This window comes from Gadus morhua, chromosome 10 (genome assembly GCF_902167405.1).
Source record: "Gadus morhua chromosome 10, gadMor3.0, whole genome shotgun sequence".
NCBI classification, from domain to species: domain Eukaryota; kingdom Metazoa; phylum Chordata; class Actinopteri; order Gadiformes; family Gadidae; genus Gadus; species Gadus morhua.
This window is the reverse complement of record NC_044057.1, coordinates 15,994,435-16,020,479: the sequence shown is the minus strand read 5'-3', so window position 1 is coordinate 16,020,479 and position 26,045 is coordinate 15,994,435. Positions and strand designations below refer to the sequence as shown.

General features: G+C 48.7%; 1 protein-coding gene across 4 annotated transcripts in view; it reads left to right on the top strand.

Moving 5' to 3' along the window:
- Positions 1 to 25,816, top strand: part of med12 (mediator complex subunit 12) — a 34,240-nt gene extending 8,424 nt beyond the window's left edge. The window contains exons 13-44 of one of the 4 annotated variants that reach the window (XM_030368468.1): positions 549 to 778; positions 915 to 974; positions 1,184 to 1,357; positions 1,753 to 1,897; positions 2,519 to 2,637; positions 3,618 to 3,761; positions 4,238 to 4,401; positions 4,836 to 4,967; positions 5,521 to 5,748; positions 6,313 to 6,457; positions 7,123 to 7,243; positions 8,426 to 8,536; positions 8,707 to 8,820; positions 9,324 to 9,460; positions 11,081 to 11,260; positions 11,746 to 11,817; positions 11,940 to 12,094; positions 12,500 to 12,661; positions 13,524 to 13,725; positions 14,825 to 14,934; positions 15,422 to 15,557; positions 16,105 to 16,254; positions 16,793 to 17,158; positions 18,167 to 18,314; positions 18,755 to 18,963; positions 19,669 to 19,743; positions 22,297 to 22,559; positions 23,049 to 23,286; positions 24,017 to 24,127; positions 24,245 to 24,370; positions 24,936 to 25,017; positions 25,280 to 25,816. In XM_030368468.1, coding sequence (XP_030224328.1) covers positions 549 to 778; positions 915 to 974; positions 1,184 to 1,357; positions 1,753 to 1,897; positions 2,519 to 2,637; positions 3,618 to 3,761; positions 4,238 to 4,401; positions 4,836 to 4,967; positions 5,521 to 5,748; positions 6,313 to 6,457; positions 7,123 to 7,243; positions 8,426 to 8,536; positions 8,707 to 8,820; positions 9,324 to 9,460; positions 11,081 to 11,260; positions 11,746 to 11,817; positions 11,940 to 12,094; positions 12,500 to 12,661; positions 13,524 to 13,725; positions 14,825 to 14,934; positions 15,422 to 15,557; positions 16,105 to 16,254; positions 16,793 to 17,158; positions 18,167 to 18,314; positions 18,755 to 18,963; positions 19,669 to 19,743; positions 22,297 to 22,559; positions 23,049 to 23,286; positions 24,017 to 24,127; positions 24,245 to 24,370; positions 24,936 to 25,017; positions 25,280 to 25,317 — 4,847 coding nt within the window. In that variant the 3' untranslated portion in view covers positions 25,318 to 25,816. Of the gene's footprint in view, positions 1 to 548; positions 779 to 914; positions 975 to 1,183; positions 1,358 to 1,752; positions 1,898 to 2,518; positions 2,638 to 3,617; positions 3,762 to 4,237; positions 4,402 to 4,835; positions 4,968 to 5,520; positions 5,749 to 6,312; positions 6,458 to 7,122; positions 7,244 to 8,425; positions 8,537 to 8,706; positions 8,821 to 9,323; positions 9,461 to 11,080; positions 11,261 to 11,745; positions 11,818 to 11,939; positions 12,095 to 12,499; positions 12,662 to 13,523; positions 13,726 to 14,824; positions 14,935 to 15,421; positions 15,558 to 16,104; positions 16,255 to 16,792; positions 17,159 to 18,166; positions 18,315 to 18,754; positions 18,964 to 19,668; positions 19,744 to 22,296; positions 22,560 to 23,048; positions 23,287 to 24,016; positions 25,018 to 25,279 lie in introns of all 4 variants that reach the window. The other 3 variants (XR_003978315.1, XR_003978314.1, XM_030368466.1) reach the window with 3 other exon arrangements.
- The last annotated feature ends 229 nt before the right edge of the window (positions 25,817 to 26,045 follow it).

The window sequence follows — 26,045 nt, the reverse complement described above, 5'->3', positions numbered from 1 at the left end:
TTCAAAAAGGGCAACAGACATCCTCAAGGTACCACAAACAAAATAGCCAAGGTTTCACACTCTGAGAACCCCCAACTACAGAGTGAGCTATCATAAGTACAAGAGCATACAGCTTACTTCTGAACGATTTGGGGAAATAATCGCCATGCAATTATTTCAACCAATATTGCAATTTAGTATGCCATTATTTATTCTTTTTTTATGTTCTGTATTACTCACTAAACAAGCAATATTCATAATGTAATATGATCAACACAACATTGGAAGCAGTCAACATATAAACAGCTCTTTCCTTTAGGCCAGGCCTATGTGTTGAGATAAATTGATGTAAAATCTTTATTTAACTAACTATTGAATTGTAGAAGAAAAAGAAATGCGAATCTTACTGATCTCCAGTCAGTAAAAGTAACAGTAAAAAAAAGAAATGCATATCGTGTTCTATCACATCGAGATGTCAGCTTGATTTGACTAATGGCTCAGCCCCAATCCACCTATGAACGTCAGCTCAGAGCGTGAACCAACCTTCTCCTGCGCCCCTCCCCTTCCAGCCGAACCGGCCAATGAGAGCGAGCGGGTGGAGTTCTCCAACCTGGTGCTGCTCTTCTGCGAGCAGATCCGCCACGACGTCTTCTCCCACAACATCTACATGTGCACGCTCATCTCCCGCGGCGACCTGGCCTCCGACGCCCATCTGCCCCGCCCGCGGTCCCCCGGCGACGACCCCGGCGACGAGTCGGAGCGCAAGGAGCAGGACGCCGCCGCCGGCATCAAGATGGAGGCACGTCTTTCAGGGTGTTGTGTTTGGGTGGAGGGAGGGGGAGGGCGATGGGATCGATGGGGATGAGTCATTCTGGTGTGGGTTTCAAAGAACCGCGCTTGCTTCTGTCTTGGTCACGTTCTCGTTCTCTCCACAGGATACCGGACTGTCGGAGTCGATGGAGGTCGATCAAAACTCCAGCGCTAATTTTGACGAGGTATGTGGAATAGTGATGGACCGTCGTGTGTGTGTGTGTGTGTGTGTGTGTGCGTGTGTGTGCGTGTCGTTCTTTTACGCAGCCGCTTACTGCGTTTCTTTTGAGCCGGAGAAGCCTCTAAAAGACTTCTTCTCCCGGGTCCTTCTCACGGCCCGCCTGTTTCCACGTCCATCTCGTAATCGGGTCTATTTACACCGGCACTCTTTCAGATGTTCTCTCCCAGGATGCACTGCGAGTCCAAGGGGAGCCCGTCCCCCGAGAAGCCCGTCCCGGATCAGGACAGCAAGGCCGGGGTGAAGGACAAGGGCATGGACCCGGCCTTCCCCCAGGTGTACGAACAGCCCCGGCACATCCAGTACGCCACCCACTTCCCCATTCCCCAGGTGGGTTCAACGTTTCCTACTCCAGGCATCCGCTGCCGTATCGAGGGTGAGGTTGAGGAACTCTGTACATTTTAAATGAAACATTTCGAGGAGCGATCCGCTCCTCGAAATGCTTCATTTCAAATGTACAGAGTTCCTTTCTGAACATTCTCACTGTGTGCCTCTCGGCGTGTGAACACATGGCCCTAAGGGTATTTTTTTCCCCCCACCACCTTCTAACCACGCGTACTCTTCAAAGCTCGTTCAAGCTACTGTGACTTTGACTTTTCCCCGGGGATCAATAAAGTATACATCTTATCTACATTCATCTATCCGTCTCCTAACGCGAGCGGCGTCGGCGGCCAGAATAAACCCGTCGTCTAACTCGGCTGATCTTGCGGCCCCTCCGCCCACAGGAGGAGAGCGCCAGCCACGAGTGCAACCAGCGGCTGGTGGTGCTGTACGGCGTGGGCAAGCAGCGCGACGAGGCGCGCCACGCCATCAAGAAGATCACCAAGGACATCCTGAAGGTGCTCAACCGCAAGAGCACGGCAGAGACGGGTAAGCTTTGGCCTGTTGGGGTTTTACATTGCCTGGCTCTGTTCCAGGTTTTTGTTTTTGTTGTTTTCACCTTAATCTGTAGCTTCGGGAGAATTGGGTGCCAAATAAGCGTTTTTGTTGTTGTTGTTGTTTTGGGCAGGGCAAGCTTATGGTGTTGGTGATGATGTCGATGTCATCTCCATCAATGATTGTCTATGTTCCCCATGTGTTCATTATTATGGCGCTTGGTAGGTTTGCATACTTCCAAGTGGTTGGATTGAGCTGCTATTGTGTGTCCCTTGAGCAGCAAGTGACACAGCAGCGATCCAATGCTCTTCAGCCTTTTTTGGGGGGGCTTTGGGTGCGGCAGGGGGTGGGGGTCATATTCCCTATTGTTAAGACCCTCCTCAGCAGTCCCCCTCACAGTTTAGCCCCCCGACTCAATAGAAATACTACCAAAGGACCATTGACTTGCATGATTTCACGGCCAGTCGATTAGTTTGTGGGGAGGGGGCGGGAGGGGAGTTCTGGTTATTAATCACCCCTCTATATCTTTATTGCTCTAACCTCTCTCTCTCTCTCTCTCTCTCCCTCTACCTCTCTCTCTCTACCTCTCTCTCTCTGCCTTCGTTGTCCGCTCAGGAGGGGAGGAGGGACAGAAGAGGAAGAGGAGCAAGCCAGAGGCCTTCCCCACTGCCGAAGACATTTTCTCCAAATTCCAGCACCTTTCCCACTTTGACCAGCACCAGGTCACCTCTCAGGTCGGTCCTCAACCCCCAAACCCCACCATTAACCTCTTGATTACCTCGGAACCGGCTGATGGGTAGTTAACAGTGTTAGTAGTTTACTAGCTGCCAGCGCGGTAATTCCTGGCTCGCAGGGACTCATTTGAAATTCAACAGCGTTTCAATGCAAATTAGTTTTGTGTGCGGAGCGGTTCGAATGCTGTGGTTATTTAGAGAGGTAATGTGCTGAATTGGCTGTACCTCGCTTTCTCCGCAAACGATCCCTCCAGCGTCCCTATTTCTCTCACGACGCCGTCCCCCCGCGAGCACTCAGGGAAGGGGGTCCGGGGGGGGGGGGAGTGTATGACTGCCTCTAATGACGTGTAAAGACTTTCCTTGTGGAAAATTACTTTGTAGTAAAGTTGAAGTGCTCTTGGCGTCGGAATGTGCGGAACGAAGCGAGCCATTAGCATAACAAGAGGCTGCCGGGACACTTGGAGGGCCTGTTTACTGGATGTGACGCCACTCTGAGCCTCTGCTCCTCTGGGTAATTAGCGCTGCTTACAGGCAGTTCAGGACCTCAGTTATGGATAGTTTGCGGCTCTCCAGAGGGAGTAGACTCGTCAAACAAAGTCGGAGGGGTTTCCCAAACCGATGCGGTGGATACGTTTGTGGCCGCGTAGTAATGTCTTTAATGTTTGTCTTGATTGAGTGGCAAAGCAGTCCTCAAGCGCACGTTTCCCGGAGAGGACCTTCTCTGCTCTGATATGTTGAATCCGTACGGACTCAAGCGATTACCAACTCAACTCCAGTCACGCTTGTTGAGCAAGTTCAGAGATAAGCGGGTATTTTGTCCAGAGGGAAATCATTTCAATAATTATTCATTGCTTTGTGTATCTGTTCGTTCCTCCCCAAACAGGTAAAGTTGTTGTTGTTGATGATGTTTCTTCCTGCAGATGTATCCTTGGTCCCTAATCCTTTGTTGACATCCGTAATGAATTCTGTGTTGTACACAGGTGTCCAGGAATGTGATGGAACAGATTACCAGCTTTGCCTTAGGGATGTCTTATCATCTGCCCCTGGTGCAACACATACAGTTCATCTTCGACCTCATGGAATACTCGCTCAACATCAGCGGCCTCATAGACTTTGCCATTCAGGTGGGAGCGCTCTACTATTGGATTCTCTTTATTGGAAACCGCTATTTCATGCATGGCCAATGATTTTGTGTTTATCCTGCGAGTGCCACAGACACTAATCTTTCTATCTCTTATTTTTTATTGTGCAATATTAAATGTTTTTAAATTTGAATGGAAACGATTTCCCACTCTTGGTGAAATACCGTCAAAACAACTGCCTTCTGCCTGGAACACAGTTATTTAACTTTCCATCCACTACCTTTCAAAATAATGACGCACACTCAACATCGTTTTGTTAACTAAACCCTTCACTTACGTTGACATGAATATTGGTATGTTTATCAATCCCAATCAAGCATTGCTCAGACGTTATTATTACACTTCCCTTTCTTTTGTGGTTTGATTTCATCGTCCCACCGACACAGCCTTCCAGAAGTCAAACCACCGATATGTTTACGTGCGTCTTTCCCTGAACCTGATGTCCCCCACTCCTCTAGCTCCTGAACGAGCTCAGCCTGGTGGAGGCCGAGCTGCTGCTGAAGTCCTCCACCCTGGTGGGGAGCTACACCACCGGGCTGTGTCTGTGCATCGTGGCCGTGCTGCGGAGGTACCACTCCTGCCTCATCCTCAACCCGGAGCAGACGGCACAGGTCTTTGACGGGTACGTCTGGAGACGGAGGTTGAAGACGATCGACCATGAATTAAAGCCGCGCAAAGGGGAACGTTTATTTTTTATGTACGACTTGTGCAAGAGTGTTGCATTAAAGCTGGATGGGAGTTGGTGTTCTCCTAATGCACAAGCTGGAGATAAAGCGCTGACTATTAATTAAAGCTGCATTATGGGAAATGTTTTTTTACAGCTTCAGTGTTTGAGTTGTAAGTAAACATTCTCCTAATGCAGCCCTTACTCGTAGCCCTTGTTCATTGAAGTTGTATTGCATTCTGGGTATGGGGAGGAAAAATCGAACACGCTGCTTTAAATGAAAATCTTTCTGAATGGAGATTTCGTTTTTTAAGATGAACGTGATTGGTTGTGAGCTGCTTAACGCATTGTGTCTGTGTTGAACCCTGACTGTGTGTCCCATGTGTCGTCAGGCTGCGCATCGTGGTGAAGTCCGGCGTGAACCCCGCCGACTGCTCTTCGGCCGAGCGCTGCATCCTGGCCTACCTGTACGACCTGTACACCTCCTGCAGCCACCTCAAGAGCAAGTTCGGAGAGATCTTCAGGTGAAGAGGCTTCCTCTGGTGGACCTGTAGCTAGAGGCCGTGTCTAGCAGCTGTTCATCTGAGCTTTGACGTCCTTGTAATAGGATTGCTTTAGAGAGCAATATATTTTTCGGAGCGATATTCAACATTAGATTGCCTTTGAGCGAAACTATGTAATCTCTTTATACTTGCCAATTTAAGGTGGTGCTTTAAGTTCCGTGTTTTCATTAGTTGCAGATGTGTAATTTCGTTTAGGTGTCAGATTTCCTGCAGATACTTTGCAAGGCTGAATATATTGGGCTATAAACCTCATCCTTCCGTTCCTCTCCATTTCCCCGTTATTAGTTATTCTAAATCTATTTTATCGCAGCCCTGTTCGTATAGTGGACTTAGGAGTTTATTTTCCTTTTTTCTTCTATTTAGCATCGGACTTACGGGAGGACCTTTTTTATTTTATTCTTGAAGAGGGGTCAAACAACGCTAGACCGTTTTTTATATCAATATTGTTTGGCTCCCAATTTTTTCTAACATTCCTAATCCTTAACCTTTCATCTCTTCTCCACTGGACGCCCAGCGAGTTCTGTTCCAAGGTGAAGAACTCCATCTACTGCAACATCGACCCGTCGGACTCCAACATGCTGTGGGACCCGGTGTTCATGATGGAGGCCATCTCCAACCCCTCGGCCCACAACTTCAACCACTCCATGGTGGGCAAGCTGCTCAACGACAGCCCGCCAAACCGCTACAGCTTCGTGTGCAACGTGCTCATGGACGTCTGCGTGGACCACCGGGACCCCGAGAGGTGTGTTGGCGTTCACGCCGGGACCCCGATGGCCCGTTGTATCTGTGGTGGTGGAGGTTGTCTGTGTCTTTGTCGTCTCTGCATGGGGTGTTTTGAACAGCGTGATGTTGCCGTGCATCGCGGTGGAAACAACTGTGTTGAAGCAGCCTGCTTTCTACTCTGCCCGGCTGTTGGAGTCTGTACGACGTGACTGTTCCAACAGAGGCGCTCTTTTTGTGAACGAGCTCTTCTTGTAATACAAGCTTCGATCTGAGTTGCGTTGTGTCGGACTAAAATAGACGGCATAGCTAAAGGATTCGGTGCATTGATGTCATTGTCGACAGTGCATCTCCAGAAAGGGGAGCAAACAAACAACACCATGCTGCTGGAAGAGCTCGCTGGAGAGTATTGCGTGCGGTACCTCACTAATGTCCCCTTTGGTAGTCTGGTTCGCATCTCACTCAAACGGTTGTTGTGGTGAAAAACCAAAGCTGTGTTTTCCACCTCACTGGTCGGCCCGCGGGTGCTCTTGTTTTTCTCCCCTCGGTTACCACTCTAACCTCCGGCTCACTCGTGTTCCTCCAGGGTGAACGACATCGGGATCCTGTGTGCGGAGCTGACGGCGTACTGTCGTTCTCTCAGTGCCGAGTGGCTGGGCATTCTCAAGGCCCTGTGCTGCTCCTCCAACAACGGCAACTGTGGCTTCAACGACCTGCTGTGTAACGTAGATGTGAGTGTGTGTGTGTGTGTGTGTGTGTGTGTGTATACACCATACGTGCCTACTGCTATTGCTACTACTACTACTACTACTTTCTGCTCCTTCACAACACAACTCTTTGGGGCATTCCATGGTTAATATTTTAGATTTGTTGCTTTATAAACTATATTTATTATCCTTGGTAAGATTTTGTTAAACTATCATTTGATTTGTAATAGCCTGGTGCGAATTCATAATACAAAGCAGGATTTATTTTTATTTTTATTCTGTACGACTTTTCAAGTATATTAATAATTTACTAGAAAAAGTGAATTGATATTCGGGCTTAGCACTCATAGTAATAGTATTCTCCATGAATTTAATACCAGTACCATAGACTCTTACGATTTAGTCTTTTGGCAGAATGCATTAAGATGATTGTCATTAATGAGCAGATTTAAGGCATCTTGGCAAAAGTCTGTGGGCACTGGGATTCGATCCCTGAACCTTTTGAGACTCAAACACCCTCTACTATCCTGCCTCTTACTGCCCTTGCACTCTTAAAGCTGGAGTACGCAATTGGAAGAAACCTGCCAGAGTAAGCTAGACCTTGAAAGTATCTGACCAAAAACAGGGAGCCCCTCCATGGATCCAATAATTAGTACCCCAGCTTTAATAATTACGTTCTTGTTCCCTAGGTCAGCGACCTTTCGTTCCACGACTCCCTGGCCACCTTCGTGGCCATCCTGATCGCCAGACAGTGTCTGCTGCTGGAGGACTTGGTGCGCTGTGTGGCCATCCCCTCCCTCCTCAACGCAGGTACGCCCCCCCCCCCCCCCGCCGCCGCCCGAGGAACCACCCGTAGACGGAGAACCAAAGAGAACCCAGAAATTCAAAATTTGATTTTACGCGAGACACAACCAAGTCATAACAGGCCCCTCTTACTCCCTCCCAGTGTGCCGCCGTGACTCATTTTATCCGCTCTTCAATTCTCCGACACTCAAGTCTTAATTTGGAATTATTTCGTGTGCGTGTATATTTTTTGTGCCTCTTGAAAAACCCGCATGATAAGCCCGTGCCAGCAGCACTTTTCTGTGCCAGGTCATTTGAAAGCGTCTATATCTAAGAGCTCAAAGCCATGGGCCCCAGTTCTAAATGGATTTATAGCATATAGCAGCCGGTCTCTGGGGCCTTCTGAAAGGCTGGACATTCGAGCTGTATAAATGCATTAGTTCTCTCTCCCCCTCTCTCTCTGTCCCTCTCTCGCGCTCTCTCCCTGAGAGCAGTAAACATGGTTCGTTTGATCTGGGTCCATCAAGTCCGTGTTTGCTTTGTGCCCCAGCCACCTTTTCCCTCTTTCTCGCTCTCCCTCTCTCGCTCCCCACTGCCGTGTTCTCTCCCAGCTTGGAGACAAACAGCGATTCACTGTCGAGACTCTAATGCCATGCCAACCCCGGCCTTACACCGCTCGCAAACACTTTGTTCCGTGGCCCCTCTCTCTCCTCACACTCTCTTTCACATGTTCTCTAGGAAAATGGCACTTTCCCTTTTTCAAACTTCTGGAGACGATCTAGGGCACTGTTTAAATTTAGACGTCTCCACTGGGGAGACATCATGTCATGTGTTGGGTCTTGGGACCATTACCTCACCTGTGTACTCTCTGTCCCCCACCCCCTTTCAGATTTAGACGTCTCTACTTGAGATGCCTCCTGTGTTGGGTCTAGGGACCATGACACATGATGACGTCTAGACTTGGAAGACATCATGTCATGTGTTGGGTCTTGGGACCATTACCTCACCTCTGTACTCTCTGTCCCCCTCCCCTTCAGATTTACTCGTCTCGACTTGAGATGCCTCATGTGTTTCGTCTTGGGACTATAACCTCACCTTTGTGCTCTATCCCCCCCTCCCTTCAAATTTAGGTATCTCGACTTGAGGTGCATCGTGTGTTGTGTCTTGGGACCATAACCTCACCTGTGCACTCTCTCCTCGTCTCCCCAGCTTGCAGTGAGCAGGACTCTGAGCCGGGAGCCAGGCTCACCTGCCGCATCCTGCTACACCTCTTCAAGACCCCCCAGCGTAACCCTGTTCCTCAAGACGGGGCCAAGTCAGGTACAACCGTCCCCATCACCTACCCCGCTGTCTAAACTCTCATTACTTCCACTTGCCTCTGGCTGTCTGTTCTGGAAGTGCCCTCGTTTTCTCACATTCAATGATTTTAAGACATTTCTGACCCGTACAATGATCTGTTGTTTCTGGGTTTGTCTTTAATCCCCCTACAGAAAAATCCCCCGTTGGTATACGGTCGTCCTGCGATCGCCATCTGCTCGCCGCGTCCCAGAACAGCATAGTGGTGGGCGCAGTGTTCGCCGTCCTCAAGGCTGTCTTCATGTTGGGTAAGAGATGTTCCTTTATTCCTGCACAGACACTTATAAGCACTCGGGGAGAACTCCTATTACTGAAAGGGTGACGCGCAGCCGAAAAAGGTCATGTCGGAAATGAAACAGTCTTGCAACACCAAATTTCAAATGGAGAATGTCATTACAAAATATTTAATGTCAGCTTGCTCTTTAACATGGATTTGGTAACTCTCTAACTCTTATTCGCACAACCAGATATGCAGAACAGAACAGTTCCTTCTAGTGAAGGATTATTTTTGGGAAGTCACTCCTTGCTGCAACCCGGTGTGTGTGTGTGTGTGTGTGTGTGTGTGTGTGTGTGTGTGTGTGTGTGTGTGTGTGTGTGTGTGTGTGTGTGTGTGTGTGTGTGTGTGTGTGTGTGTGTGTGTGTGTGTGTGTGTGTGTGTGTGTGTGTGTGTGAGAAGGCCTCCGGGTTTTTACCCCATGAATACATTCATCACCCGGGACAGAAAAGTGACTTCTCTCCATGTTTAATTCAGGCGACGCAGAGCTCCGAGGCTCAGGCCTCTCGCATCCCGCAGGCCACGACGACCTATCGGGAGGCCGCAGCGTCTCCATAGAAACGGCCAGTCTGGATGTGTACGCAAAGTATGTGCTGAAGAGCATCTGCCAGCAGGTACGTGTCAATTTGATTTAATGTTTCTTTATTTTTTAATTAAAAATAAAAAAATAAATGACTGTTGTGTGAATTAGGCTGTGTGTGAAAAGGTGTTTGAGTAGGTTTTCAGCAGGCCCGCTGACGCACGCCCCGTCGTGCTTTTGGGCAGTACCAAAGGACGTCTGGAAATAGATGTTTCGTCTCGTTTACCCTTTTGAAGATGATCCGCTTTAGCTATCACGCTGTTGGAGTCATATTATATCTTGCCAAGCTCTAAATATGTAAGTTATGCACTTTGTGCTGTATTTTATGAACAGGCACATCTTGCACTAGTGGAACATGTTGCTCAATGAAAAAAGAGGACACCGTAAACCACGAACGGGCCATAAAACTAGACTATTTTTACATTGACTAACTTATATCATCGGTTGCCCAAACTGCATCCATAGTGTCTTTTTTTTTTTAGTTCTTTCTCGCCGGCAGATGTCAGTTATCGGTCGTAGAGACAGCGTGCCAGAGTGGTGCCGGAATAGCAGATGGCTGAATGTGGCCTTTTTTTTGTTCTCAGGGGACATGAGAACGCTTTGCTGTTAGCAAGTGTTGTTTAAGCGTGTGCTCCGCTGCTCCAGTGAGGGGGGGGGTGGGGGGGGGGGGGGGGGGGGGCGGGGGGTGGTAGCGACCCCTACTGCCGGCTGGTTTGTCTCATCGGCATCCAGCAGCAGCCATGGCTGCTCTGCATAACGAACAAGACTGAATAATGAACATGGCTTCACATTGGGCTCATGCTAAGGCTTCGCTGTCGCCCACAACAGAGTGGGGGCTTTCTATTCCGGTAACGGGCGTTGTGTTGACCTTCGACGCCTTTTTTTTATTTATTTTTTTATTTTTTTGATAATCCCCGGCCACGGCTCGACGGCCGGTCGCCCACGACGGGTCTCCGACTCTTCCCGTCCGTCCGCCTCGGTGTCTCCAGATCAGGGATGGGCAACTTTCATGATAAAGAGGGCCACATTTTTCATCATAACCATCGGAGGGCCACATGACTGCACACTTCAACTAAACGTGAGCTGAGAGAAGCTACACAATTTTGAATTTGGTAGATATGATTTCCTGTATTCTGGTGAATTTTGGGGATGGCCACTACCTAAAAAATCATCCAGAATCATAACCTATGTACGGTATGTTAATTGAACCAACATACATTCATTTCATGTTTTCCATGCTCAAACAGCCACATGAATGGTCAGTATTTTTATCAGTGCAAAGGGCTCACATACATCATCATTCAATGAAGTCAAAAAACATTAAGTGCAACAACTCAATGAACTCAAACCCAACAAGCAGTTGTAGTAGTTGTAGTGGCGACTTAAGTGGATATCTTTACTGACTGATATCGCTTCTAAGCAAACTAGGCGCATGGGTTTGCCTTCGAATTCTATGAATTCTTCCCATCTTTCTTGACCGAGTTTTCTGTAACTCGATCAATTATTATTATTCTTTTTTTTATTTTATTTTATTTTTTTATTATGTGCGGGCCTGACTGATCGTCAGGCCCGCACCAGATCGTGCGGATCTGGTTCGCAACGTGCCGCCGTGCTGTTGACTTTAGTAACCCCCTGTGCGCCGCTCCCTCCCCAGGAGTGGGTGGGGGAGCGCTGCCTGAAGTCCCTGTCGGAGGACAGCAGCGCCCTGCAGGACCCGGTGCTGGTCAACATCCAGGCCCAGCGGCTGCTGCAGCTCATCTGCTACCCCCACCGCCAGCTGGACAGCGACGACGGGGACAACCCCCAGCGGCAGCGCATCACGCGCATCCTGCAGGTGGACACCCCCCACCACCCTATGGTCCCCCCCCTCCTCCTCCCCTACTTATCCTCATCCTGCAGGTGGACACACCCCACCCCCCCCCATCCCCCTATAGTCCCCCCCTCCTCCTCCCCTACTTATCCTCATCCTGCAGGTGGACACCCCCCACCCCCCCACCCCCCTATGGTCCCCCCCTCCTCCTCCCCTACTTATCCTCATCTTGCAGGGGGACACACCCACACCATTCCTTCCCCTCATCCTGCAGGTAGACACACCCAACCTCTAGCCCCCCCCCCCCCCCTATATCCTCTTACACAGGTGCCCACACCCACCCTCTAGCCCCCCCCCCTCCCCTCCTTATCCTCATCATTCTCTTGCCCAACAGCACCCTCTAGTCCCCACCTCCTCATCCTGTGGGGGCCCATTGTGTAAGTCAACACTGCCACCTGTTGGCACCAAGGTGAACTGCTGAACGATTCTCTCCCCTCCGTCCTCTCCAGAACATGGACCAGTGGACCATGAGGCAGTCGTCCCTGGAGCTGCAGCTGATGATCAAACAGAGCACCAACAGCGTGAGTGTCCTAACCTTTACCTCCTGTCTACCAGTGGAATCACTAGGGGGGGGGGGGGCTTCTGTGCTCTGATTTGCTTCTCAACCACTAAGATGATCACCGCCTTCCCCCTCTAAAACCAGGAGCTCCACTCTCTGCTGGAGAACATCGCCAAGGCCACCATCGAGGTGTTCCAGAAGTCTGCGGAGATGAACTCCATGTACCCCTCGGGGAGCGGCGACGGCAACCCCTCCTCCGACAACAACAGCAGCAACAGCAAGATGAAGCCCATCCTCAGGTGGGTCTGTCCTCTGGGGTCTCTGCTGAACTCTGACCTGTCGGAGTCTCTGCTGAACTCTGACCTGTTGGAGTCTCTGCTGAACTCTGACCTGTTGCTGCGGCTCGGTTCTAAATATTTAGAGAAATGGGATTTTATAACTCCATGCTAATGTGAGACATTAGTATACTATTCAGCCATAAGCAGCACCTAATCACCCTAGTAGCACACCACACTATCCTGTTGTACGCATTTAGTGTAAGCCATAGTGATGGTATAAACAGCAGTGGGAAAGAAACTCCTGTATACAAACAGAAATCACTAGCCTTGGGTCATCCTGCATACACACCAGTGGGAAGAAGGGAAAGAAAACCTAATAGTAAAAAGTCTCTGACATCTCCCTCTTCTGCCTCGCGTCCCCCCCAGCTCCTCGGAGCGGTCGGGGGTGTGGTTGGTGGCCCCCCTCATAGCCAAGCTGCACACCTCGGTGCAGGGCCACGTGCTGAAGGCGGCCGGGGACGAGCTGGAGAAGGGCCAGCATCTGGGCTCCTCCTCGCGCAAGGAGAGGGACCGGCAGAAACAGAAGAGGTCTGTTCACACGGTCCAATCGCACGCCTCGGTTCAGCCTGTTTATAAACAAACCAATCACACGCCTTGGTTCATCCTGTATACAAACGCATCAAATGCTAGTGTATTGTATACATCGCTGTAGATATATACGCGCACGCGCGTGTGTATATCGCTGTAGATATACGCGCACGCGCATATCGCTGTAGATATATACGCGCACGCGCGTGTGTATATCGCTGTAGATATATACGCGCAAGCGCGTGTGTATATCGCTGTAGATATACGCGCAAGCGCGTGTGTATATCGCTGTAGATATACGCGCACGCGCGTGTGTATATCGCTGTAGATATACGCGCACGCGCATATCGCTGTAGATATACGCACACGCGCGTGTGTAGACGAATTTTTTTCATCGACGCGTCGCTACAGCTCTACTGATTTTAAAGGTGCCTTATTATACCACCAGGTGTGAGTGTGATAAGCCATTACAAGCCGTTTTGAAAATGTGTAGCTTCTGACAAGTGGGCGTGTCCACCTCGATGTATGACGGATAGATGAGCAACGTTTGCCACAGTACACCCGGTAGGCAGATAGACTGATCTATCCAGCACACTTGGGATGTCGGGAGAGGCCGATTTTCAAAGCTGCTTGTAAGAGCTCACACCTGGTGGTATAATACGTCACCTTTTAATATTAAAGAAAGGAGGGTCTGCACACTGTTTTAACGCTCCAGAAGTGGCTTTATTAAAAGGCCATCGCCTTTTAATCGCTAGGGATCTTCCATATTTTTAAGACCATTTAATAGCACACATGGGGAAAAAAGTGATTTTGCGCCGTCACTCCATTGAAGTGACCTGAACCCCGCCCTGTGTGTCCCCAGCATGTCCCTGCTGAGTCAGCAGCCCTTCCTCTCCCTGGTGCTCACCTGTCTGAAGGGCCAGGACGAGCAGAGGGAGGGCCTGCTCACCTCGCTCTACAGCCAGGTGCAGCAGATCGTCACCAACTGGCGGGAGGACCAGTACCAGGACGACTGCAAGGCCAAGCAGATGATGCACGAGGCCCTGAAGCTGAGGCTCAACCTGGTACGCTGGTGGCCGTGGTGGTGGTGGTGGTGGTGGTGGTGGTGGTGGTGGTGAGCCTGGACCAATCTCGCAGTGCCCGTGGTTCTTTCTGTAAGGTCGGGCTCCCCTCCCGTGCAGAAAGGTTTCTGCTCAGTACGAGATACCCCCGACCCAACCATATCAAATATGAGGCTAAATACGATCGGCAGAGGAGCTCCCTTAGAGAGATTCTCAACAACAACATAGAGATGGCTGCCGCTGATGTCGAACGAGCCTGGCATCGCCAGAGGAATTGCAGAGAGCATCATCTGCAGCCATCTTTGTTGTGGCTGAGAAAGCCCCTATGGCAATACTCTACGGTGACATCGTATTTACCCCGGCTCATATTTGATAAATGGTTGTGATTTGGTTGGTGTTTCTCCTACCGGGCAGAAATCGTTTTGGATAAGAGGAGAGCCAGACCTTACCTGCAGAGCAAATGGAACATGAGCCCGCCAGATGAGTTTGGTTCCCTAGGCTAGTGGTAGTTCTACACAGCGATAAGGGATCGCAGACGTTTACGGTATACGAGGCAATGGCGAATTGTCAAATGGTGAGAATTTGACAATTACCAGCTGGTGAAAACGTAGACTGAAAATAACCATTTCCCTTCACTACATATGTTAAGTCGTGTACAATGCCTGCCCACCAACAGCTATGATGTTGAAAACGAATATGCTGTTGACAGTAAAGTATACAGCCTACCCGGCACTTTACTTTCACTTTACGAATGAATGAATGAATATAAATGAATAATGTATGATTTTTATTGTCATCGTACAAGACAACTACATTTTGTAGGTGCAGTCCTCCAGCCCCACAGTTCTATAAATATAAAATATAAATATATAATATAAAAACAACAAAATAAATTGATATTATTGTTTTTATATTATATATTATATATAATATAGGGAGTTGAACAACCCTAACTATAAAAGACCTCCGGGTCTAAACTTTGAGTATAGATTCCTAGCAGTCAATCCCCACTGCTTACTACGAGGGCCTTGGGGGAGCTGGATGTCGAGTGTGAGTCACTGGTGTGAACGAGTTGACCAATGGCGTGTCTCCGCGGGGGCAGGTGGGCGGGATGTTCGACACGGTGCAGCGCAGCACGCAGCAGACCACCGAGTGGGCGGTGCTCCTCCTGGACATCATCAGCAGCGGCACGGTGGACATGCAGTCCAACAAGTGAGGCCCGTCTATGCGGGGGATCCCATTGGATAATGAAGTTCTGATGACAATAGGGGCCATGGGGGGGGAGTTTCACAGCTGTAACTGGAGGGGAAAATGATTTATGTCGGGTAGGGGTCTTTTAGGAAATGGGTTGATCACTAGACCAAGGTATTTGTATATATTCTCACACTATGTGGCTATAATTGAATTACTTTAATTGATATGTTTCTGATCCAACACTGTATCCGAGTCAAGTGAGTTCCTGAATATGTGATACTACTATCACTATTTAGTTTAGGCCATTGTCCCTTTTCATCCAAAGTGTCTTCAGCCTCATTTTAAACGCATGTCGTTGATGAGCAGGTAGGGGTCTGGCTCGAGGCCCCAGGAAGCCCCTTGTCATCTACGGATCGGCCCAGACACCCTGATCACCGCTAGACCCTCGTGCCTGCTATCAACACTAAACCCAGTAACTGACTCACGCCGTGTCTCTCTACCGCAGCGAGCTGTTCACCACGGTGCTGGACATGCTCAGTGTGCTCATCAATGGCACGCTGGCGGCGGACATGTCCAGCATCTCCCAGGGCAGCATGGAGGAGAACAAGAGGGCCTACATGAACCTGGTGAAGAAGCTCCGGGTGAGGGAGAGAGAGAGGGCCTCGTGTCCCCGCACGGCTCCACACACTGGGCCCGTTCTGCTCGCATGTGTGACACTGAAGATATGGAGCTCTGCTGACGACAAAATATAGACACAACCCTCCAAATATATCTTTAGTTATTTTTTTATATAAATCGAGAAAAAAAAAAGAAGCTGATCCATTCACTAGTGCATGACCATCCTTGTGTTCACTTTGACTTTACGGCGCAGACTTGATTGTTTAGTCGTCTCTAAATATAGAGATCCTTTAATCATTCCAAATGTTCTAAATGCTGGCCACTGAGTCACAGTTTCCACCAGTTGACCACCAATTGTTAACTTGCACAACAGAAATGCCCTATCCACTTAAGAAACCCAACCAGAATAGCACATTGAGAGAGTTAAAATTCCATGCAAATACTAAAATATATCTTCCCGGAAAAAAACACAGCCCAAACTGAACCTTAAATAGGTCAATTGGACCTGGTATTTGATATTTCTAACACCGCCTTCTTCCCCCGCCCTTGCCTCTCCTTGCCACGCCACAGAAAGAGCTGGGCGACAGGCAGTCGGAGAGTCTGGAGAAGGTGCGCCAGCTGCTGCCTCTCCCCAAGCAGACCAGGGACGTCATCACCTGCGAGCCCCAGGGCTCGCTCATAGACACCAAGGGCAACAAGATCGCCGGCTTCGAGAAGGAGGTAGGACTCCGCCTCCTCAGAGTGGTCCACCACAGACGGGTCGTTTCTGAGCACGCCACACGCCCCAGTGCGTTCCCATGACCCAAGCTTCTGTCCATGGATGAATGTTTTCAAATTCAATCGTACACACGCAAGATTTTATGTCATTATATTTACGCGACTGTAGGAATGATTGAAGAGCTAATATTTGGGATGCTGTGTGAGATTCTGTTTAGAGTTTAGGGACAATCTGACAATGTTCTGAGTAAATTCATTTTTTTACTACATTTTAGATCTTGCCCCTGACCCCATGTTACAAAAAAGTGTTGAACTACAACTGAAGCCAATAGAAAACGTAACCAAATCATCAGCACGGCAGAACATGTTAAACTAAACTAATCAGGCAAAACCGCTTTGGAAAATAATTAAAACGGAAATGAAAACTCTAAATGAAATAAAATAAAGTGAGCTAATAAAAATCCCAAAAGCACTTAAACCTTGGTACCTCCACCACCCCTCTAACCCCATAACCCACCCCCGCGTCCCCTGCTCTCTCCAGGGCCTCCAAGTGTCCACCAAGCAGAAGATCTCCCCGTGGGACGTGTTCGAGGGCCTGAAGCACTCGGCGCCCCTCTCCTGGGGCTGGTTCGGCACGGTGCGCGTGGACCGCAAGGTCTCCCGGCTAGAGGAGCAGCAGCGCTTCCTGCTCTACCACACCCACCTGAAGCCCAAGCCCCGCAGCTACTACCTGGAGCCGCTGCCGCTGCCCCCGGAGGAGGAGGAGCCCCCCACGCCCCTCTCCCAGGAGCCCGAGAAGAAGATGGCGGAGGCGGCCAAGCCGGAGAAGAACGTGGCCAGCACGCCGTCGGACTCCAGCAAGAAGAAGACCACCAAGAAGAAGAAGACGCAGGCCACCAAGACCGAGGTGGGGGGGGGGGGAGAGGCAGCCGACCAGTACAGAGCCAGTACAGAGCCAGTACAGAGCCAGTACAGAGCCAGAACAGTACATGAAAAGAATATTGACATGTTTGTTAGTATTACTTGATTGTATGCTTGGAAGGTTTTATTTATTAACTTTTTTTACTTTTATCATTTGTATTTTTATTAAGTCATTACACATTTATAGTTCAAGTTCATTTTATTATAGCCATTTCAACAGTATATAAAATACAGTTGATAGGAATTTCTTTTGGTGTGCTCACATGTATTACACAGCAACATAACATAACAACACAACATTACAAGACAGAAAGCCAAAACGGCACATAAGTAACAAGGAGTACAACACTTAACACACATGAAAAACACACAATGCATGGTTCACGGGGAATGACAGCAGTGAAGTACAGTACAGTGGTGCAAAAACTGCAAGTGAGGTAGACCATGAAGATCTTAAAGAAATTAAAGTGCTTAGTGCTTATAGGTTCTAATGAGCCAGTACAATACCAGTAACCTCTTGTTATTCGACATGTGTCCCGTGTTTCCGTTTGAATCCTGGGAAGTGTATTTTAGGAGGACTAATCCTAGGATGGGGAATGTTTGAGTGTGTTTGATCATTTAATGGATCCTTCTATAAGTTAAGATAACACTTTGTTAATCCCCGAAGGGAAATGCTGACGTTAGTGCAGCAAATACCACTGCAAAACGACGAAAATAGAGTAGAGTAGTATACAAACAAGAGTTGGAACACAAAGTAAAATGTGTATATATATATATATACCGTATACACAGTACTATTCAAAGCAAGTTGCAGGCAATGTATTTTTAGGTTAATCTTGCTCAAGGATCCCTGCAGGCATTGGGTTTTGAACCCCGGCACTTTGCCGATGGGCTCAAACACTGTCCTGCTGATGTCCTACCTAATTCAGTGCGTTCATCAGCCTTTGTCAAAGCTTTTCATGTGTGGGTGTGTGTTGTTCCGTCCCCGACCCAGGACTTTGTGAGCCGCACGCCCAGCGGCGGGCCCTACGTGCCGGGCATGCAGCCTGACCTGATGATGAGCCAGCAGAACCCCTACGCCAGGATTGGCTACGGGCAGCAGCCTATTGGCATCTACGCCCAGAACCAGCCTCTCCCACCAGGTCAGCTCCTCACAGCACACCTGTTGTAGTGAGCAGCCCGTCGCAGCTCGCTTGGGACCTGGGACTCGTTTGACTATCATTAATCAAACTGTTCCGAAGTTATTGGGAATCTTCTGGGACAGCCTCTGTGTTTATGATTAATATTGTTATTTTCTATTAGAATTGGATTTTACTCGCATTGATTCATTTACCTGTTATTCTTATGAAAGTAAGGCTTAAGGTCACAGAACAAGTTTTTGGTTGGTTTATTACAAGCTGTTGGTCCTAAACGTAGGAGTATATGACCATAGAAACGAGGTTCATCAGTTGTTTCGTCTTTTTCTTTGTAGCCCAAGCACACCATGGCCGAATATAGTGAAATCTTCATGGCAATAAAACCCCTGATTCTGCCTCCCTCAATAAAAGGGACTTTATTCTAAATATCTGATGTCTCTTCTCAGGGGGTCCCGGGTTGGAGTCGCCATACCGCCCGAACCGCAACACCCAGATGAACAAGATGATGCAGGCGCGGCCCACCTACCCAGGCATGATGCCCAGCATCCCGGGCGGCATGATGATGGGCATGGACAAGCAGTACCCCATGGGCTACAAGCCCCAGCCCGCCATGCCCCAGGGCCAGATCCTGAGACAGCAGCTACAGGTCAGACTGGTGAGTCAGTCTGCACTGTGTAGACTTGACCAAAAGGGGGAGCTGTCGAGCTGGATACAATCATGTTCTTGTTGTTGTTGTTGTTGAGAAGCTTAGATTCAGGTGGTCTACAAGAGAATACCATAACCCAAGTAACAGTTAGAATGACCATTTGAATAACCACACAATAAATCAAATAGAATAAAGAAGCAGTAGCTTGACTGCTATGTTCAAGGCAGTATCTTTGTATGTGCATAGTTTAATTGCACTAAAGGCTTTTTTTTTTGTATCGTCCTGTTTTGATCAGTATATGCCAATGTTGTTATCAATAAAAAAACATTTGCACAAGGCAAGCCGATAGACTTCTCCATGTTGATAAGAGCATTAAAATGGGAACAATTAATGGGACAAAGAAATCTAGGGATATTTAGCATAGAAAAAAGAATGCGATTAATCGCGATTAAATATTTTAACCGCTTGACAGCCCTGATATATTTACATGATAATAAGATGTGCATAAAAATGACAATGAGCTTTTTACACTTTGTAGCCACTATGAGATGTGAAGAGTGGCTGTGGCGTCAGTGAAGCCTGTTTTTAGTGAGATATGTGATGTAGAAGGCCCTTGCTTTCCCCGGGGGGGATAGGAGATGAGCAGGTGAGTGCTTACCAGCGTGTCCGCTGTGTGTGTGCGTGTGCTGCTCCGCCTAACTCTGTTTTCTTCAGAACCAGAGCATAATGGGCCAGCAGATGAGACAGATGACACCCAACCAGCCTTACACGCCCATGCAGCCCGCCCAGGTGACACATTTATTCAACACAGTTAAGAAACAACACTTCACAAAGTGCTTTTTCAGTATAAGACAATTCTGGAGTACAAAAATTCAAAGACTCACAGTTAAGGTAATTCAAGCAAATACAAAAGGGGTTAGAAATGCAAACAAATGCAACTAAAATGAATATAATAATAAAACACACCGTCAAAATGAAAATGAGCTAGCGAGAATGGATGACGAACAGAAATAGTGGGAAGCAGAGGGCTTGGGTGGGCAAGCGTCGTTGAGAGCGCAGTCTTAAGATAAGATACAACTTTATTAATCCCCCGTAAGAGAAATTGTTTGTTGCAAAAACAGCTCAGCAGCAGTGGAAGGACACAGAATAAAATGACAATGCAATAAAACAATAAATACAAAGTGCTAATGCATAAGTAGACGCTTATAGTTAAAATAGGGACAAAAACAAGACAAACAGAACCAACATCATGATGGGTGATGCATATACACATATATGCGCATACCTAAACACACGCACATGCACATGCAATCACATAGACGTACACAAACACAATCATCAGGCACTGTTGAACAGACTAATGGCTGCCGGCACAAAGGAGCACCTGAAGCGCTCCGTCTTGCACCTGGGGAACATGAACCTGTGGCTGAAGGTGCTCCTCATCTGCCACAGCTCAGCATGGAGGGGATGGGAGGGGTTGCCCAGGATGGACTTGGATGTAATCTGTAATGCAATGTAGGGCCCGACCGATTCATCGGCCTGCCGATTTAATCTGCCGATTATAGCCTTTTTGAAAATAATCGGCATCGGCCAAAAAGACGCCGATTACAACCGATTTTTTTTTTTTTTTTTTTTAAATGTTATTGCGCTTAGTATCCTGCAGATTGCGCTCCTACTCGCCTTGCTAACTAACAACTTTAGCTGGAGTAAAAAAGAGGAGATTGAATTTTACCGTACAACATGAAAGCACGCTCGCTCAGGAAGCTGCGCGCTCACCTCACCAATGTACACAAGACGCGTTGTTTGAGCATGTTGTGCCTGTTTTTCTTTAGGTCCCAGGCCATGTTAATTTGTTATACTGTAGACTCTAACGGTGAGACCATACTGCTCAGCACGCACGTGTTAGTCGCTGCTCACGAGCACAGCACATTGGGAGTTAGTTATTTATTTTACGTTTTACATTACACTCATTTTTGACTGTAAATGTATTCTAAAACACTCCAAGGTTCTGCATTCAATTCACATATTCGTCAAAAGTGTTTAAAGTATATTTAAGGTATCAAAAACTATGTTTTATATGCTTATTTTTTTTAATCGGCCGATTAAATCGTAATCTTAATTTTTCTCTGAAAATAATCGGCATCGGCATCGGCACTCAAAAATCAATATCGGTCGGGCCCTAATGCAATGGGAGAGTCCCTCAATGTCCTCTGCGTGGTCTTCCTGGAACAGATCCCAGTCTGTTCTCTGGAAGCAGTCCTGCAGGGCCTCCTCAGCCTCTAGACCACACCTTCACAGTCCTGGTGGTAGCCGGCTGCTTGTTTGCTACAGGCTTGTACACAGGTGTAAGGTGTATCGGGTTGTGGTCAGACTGGCCATGGGGTGGGAGGGGAGAGGAGCTGTATGCCTCCCTCGCATTGGCACAAAGCAAGTCCAGGATTTTATTTCCTCTGGTTCTTCATTTCACACACTGTGTGAAGCGGGTCAGAGTTTTGGAGAGAGAGACATGATCGAAGTCTCGATTATCATGAGAGCTGTGGGGTGCCGAGTCTGTAGTCTCGCGACGGTAGAGTGGATGACGGCACAAGCGCTCGCCGCCACTGCAGACGGTGGTACATACACAACAACAACAATGGCGTGAGAGAACTCCCGAGGCAGATGGTATGGCCTCACTCCCACAGCTAACAGTTCTATATCTGGAGTACAGATGCTCCCGTTGGCGGTAACACGTCCAGGGTTTACACCATTTTGTGTTCACAAAGACGGATAGACCCCCTCCTTTCCTCTTACTGCTCTGTTGTCCCCTGTACGCTCTCGCTAGCGTGAAGCCAGCTAACTCGATAGCACAGTCCGGTCTCGCCGGACTGTGTCTCGCCAAGGCTGTTAGTTTGTCTGTTTTGTTGGCCAACGATCTCACGGTCCCCATCACGATAGATGGAAGGCAAGGTTTAAATCTCCTGTGCGTCTCCCGTCTCAACCTTGCCTTCGTTCCGGCTCTCGTTCCCCTCCGGTGTCTCCTTAGCTCCACAGGTATGCCCGCGGGTGGGGCTCCACCGGCCCGGTACATCATCAGCCCTTCCCTCGTGTAGGCAATCATTGTTTGGTCCACACAAACTACGCTTAAAACTGCACTAACGCTAACTTAAACTAATGATGAAATGTGTTTAAAAGATAAAAGGCACCTTCTAGCGAGTACCAGAAAGATGGAAAGTTGAGATAATAGTAGCAAGTAGAAGAAAAAGTAGGAACTGCAAGAGCTACTGCAACAGGAAGCCTCCCTCGACGGCGCCACTCCCCAACCTTAACCTTAACCCCCACCCTCCCTGTGTCCCCTCCCTCCAGAACATCAACCAGGGCTACACCTCGTACGCCTCCCACATGGGCCTTCAGCAGCACCCCTCCCAGGCCGGCGGCGGCGGCGGCGGCGGTGGCGGTGGCGGCGGCGGCGGCGGCATCGTGCCCACCGCCTACGGGAACCAGAACTTCCAGGGCTCGCACCCCGGCGCCAACCCGGCGGCCGTGGACCCCCTGCGGCAGATGCAGCAGCGGCCCAGTGGCTATGTGCACCAGCAGGCGCCGGGCTACAACATGCAGAACACGCAGAGGTCAGGCCCTCAACCAGCACGCCCCCTTTAGGGTCATTACATTTTTACACATAGGGTATTTAGCCCTTGACGATTTGATCCAAAGTGACTTACCTTAAGTACGCTCGTGTGTATTTACAATACTTTTGAATGCGAGGATCAGTTGTGTATTTCGTGAGCCTTTTGTGCCCTTTGCTTCCAGTTGTATTTTCATTCGGATTGGCGGAAAAGTAAAGACTTGTAGCGTAGCATTAACACATTCTTTGCTCTCCATCTCGCTTCCTTTTCCTCTCTCACCCTCCCTCTGTATCTCACCCTGTCTTTTTCCTTCCCTCACTCTTTCTCCCTACCCTCTCTCTCTTTCTCCCTACCCTCTCTATCTCTTTCTCCCTATCCTCTATCTCTCTTTCTCCCTACCCTCTCTATCTCTTTCTCCCTATCCTCTATCTCTCTCTCCCCCTACCCTCTCTCTCTCTCTCTCTCTCTCTCTCTCTCCCGGCCGACCTCCAGGTTCCCCCACCAGGCGTTGCAACAGCAGGCTCCCATCATGCACGGCCTGGGTCACATGCCGGCCCAGGGTGTCCACCCCGGCATGAGGCCCAATCAGATACTGGCAGAGCAGCAGCAGCAGCAACAGCAGCAGCAACAGCAACAACAACAACAGCAACAGCAGCAGCAGCAACAACAGCAGCAGCAGCAACAACAACAACAACAGCAACAGTTCCTCAGACAGCAGGCCGCACTCAGAGTATGTGTTTATGTTGAGCCCCCTTTAGCGTAGTCTCAGAAATCGACCTTTAGATAAAGATCTACAGTTTACTAGTGTAGCCAGCAGTAGTAAACTGTAAAAAAAATAAGGTGTCTCTGAATGTTTCAACTCCTCACAGTAAAGACGGACCACTGTAGAAATACAAAATAATTCTACAGTCCCCTTAAATCCCCTTCCGAAATCCATTCATGTAAATTAGTATTCTGCTCTAGAATATCTCCGTAACGAAACAGGAAACAAGGCCTAAATCCATCCCTTGCAGTTCTGTTTTCTTTGGCCAGGCTCGGTTGGGTCTCCCCCTAGAAGTTCTGCTGGAAAACAGTAGAGCTGCTGGATCCGAGACTTCCTCTAGACGGAGGGACTTGTATTTGCTGGTGTAACCCACGACTTTTTGGTTTAATAATTGTTTGCCTAAAAGTAGAAAACTGCCTTCATTGTTTGGCACAGTTGTTTCTCCTTTTGAAACAAGATGGTTTAGTTTCACAAGGTGGAGTGAAGTATTATAATTGTCAACAAATTTCTAGAATTGGATCTTAATTAAAAAGCACACAATCATTCCAGATCATGAAGGGCTTTCTCAGGAGTTTCTCACAATTGGGTGAATTGGGGATTTAGGAATCGGAAGGACAAAAAGGCATTTTTTAACATTATACTATTGATCTTTCATCCCCTCTCTCTCTTTATTTCTGTCCTCCCTATCCAACAACAGCAGCAACAACAACAGCAGCAGCAACAACAACAGCAGCAACAACAACAGCAACAGCAGCAGCAGCAGCAACAACAGGTCCAGCAACAACAACAACAACAGCAGCAGCAGCAGGTCCAGCAGCAGCAGCAGCAACAGGTCCCGCCGCAGCAGCAGCAACAGGTCCCGCCGCAACAGCAGGTCCAGCAGGTCCAGCAGGTCCAGCAGGTCCAGCAGGTCCAGCAGGTCCAGCAGCAGCAGCAGCAGCAGCAGCAGCAGCAGCAGCAGCAACAGCAACAGGTAGCAACATCCCAGACCCCTACCCAAGCACAGAGCCAGGCGCTGGGCATGCAACCCCTGCCCCCACAGCAAACCATGGTAGGTTCCATTCGCTCAACGCCTGACTGTCTTTTAGCACCCCCACTCCCACCCCAGGCAAACACTGCACTCAAGGAGCGGCCGGCTGTATGTGTATGTGGGGGGACGGTAGCATGGTGTGGTCACTCGACAGAGAGAGAGCGAGAGACGGCACACCGGGTCTTAATTCGCCGTGTGTGGCCGACGCAGACCAGGTGTCGGTTCTTAGGGCAGACGGTTGTCCCCTCGTTGAACACGGACCCGAGTTAGTGTGCGGAATGAACACGCGTGTGGGGGCGTTGTGGCGGTAACGTTGGCGATGTTGACAACACGGAAAGTGCATGGAAAGCCCCCCCCCCCCCCCCCCCCCCCAAGCCAAAGCTCTCTTTGCGTCAGGAAAGGATCGGAGGTTAGGCTGAGGTATGAAGCTGTGTAGAGCCAGGACATATTGTATCCCCTTCCTCCCCCACCCCCCCACCTCTCCCCAGCATTGTTTTATTGCACAGTCATGGAATGGAAAACCTCGTGTGAACCGTGTGACTGACGTGAGGCGTTTGTCTTGTCTCTGTGCTGTCTCTGCTTCCAGTTCCCGAGGCAGGGCATGCAGCAGACCCAGCAGCAGCAGCAGACTGCAGCTCTGGTCCGGCAGCTGCAGCAGCAACTCTCCAGTAAGTGCAGACGCTCTCTGTCTGTCCGTCTGTCTCTGTGTGCAGACATCGGCGGTTCACATCACCGTCCGGCCTAGCTCTGCTCTATTGTAACATATTTCGCTGTAATCCATTTTGGAATTTTGTATCTATTGTGAACAGAACTTGTTCTTTGTGCCAGTGCTTGAAAAGTGTGTTAAGTTTGGTTAACATTGAAGAATGTCCTGTCCTATGAATGAAGAACATATGTATTCTTTGTTTCCTTGCGTGTTGTTTTTTTTAGATACACAACCAGGCCAGAATACCAACTCATATTACTGATCGTCGTTCGTCGAAGTGTGCTGCGAGCCCCCTCACCACCCCACCATATATACATATATAAATATATGCAGGAGCGTCCCCAAGCCTACCCACCCTTCATCTGTGGTGGACCGGGCCACAGAATGAGTCCAGTGCGGTGCAGGCCCGTTCCCAGAGCCCTGCTTTGGGCTCATGATCGGGGAGGTGAATGCCTCAGGCGATGGAAGGAAGGACTACCAAATGGACAAACCAAACCAACCCCCCCCAAGTTTACCACTGAGTACAACTGGCAAGGAAATGGCTATCATGTTCAGTCGTGTATTTGCAGAACATAGTTGCAGAAATCGGCAGAGATCTCGCTGGGAAATAGTGTGGCGAGATATGGGGGAAGAGTTTATGTAAAAAAAAAAGAAAAAAAAAAGTACCAGAAATTATAAGAATAATGCAAGTTTTTTATTTTATTTCAATTTGTACAATTTTTTCAGTTTGGTGTATTTCTCATTAAAAAAAATCATGTCAATTGTATGTGGTAGCCTATATTGTATCGCCTTCCGATGTAATTCACAGTGAAATATTGTAACACTTTAGTTGCAGCATAATCCTCAATTGCATCTCAGACTGAATTAATGAAGCTTTTATTCAAAGTGTTTAACGAGGAGACATTTACATAGACGCACACTTGAGTGAAAACGAATTGCCAGTTATCGGGGGGGCTCTGTACAATCATGCATGTTTCAAAGTCTTCTCAG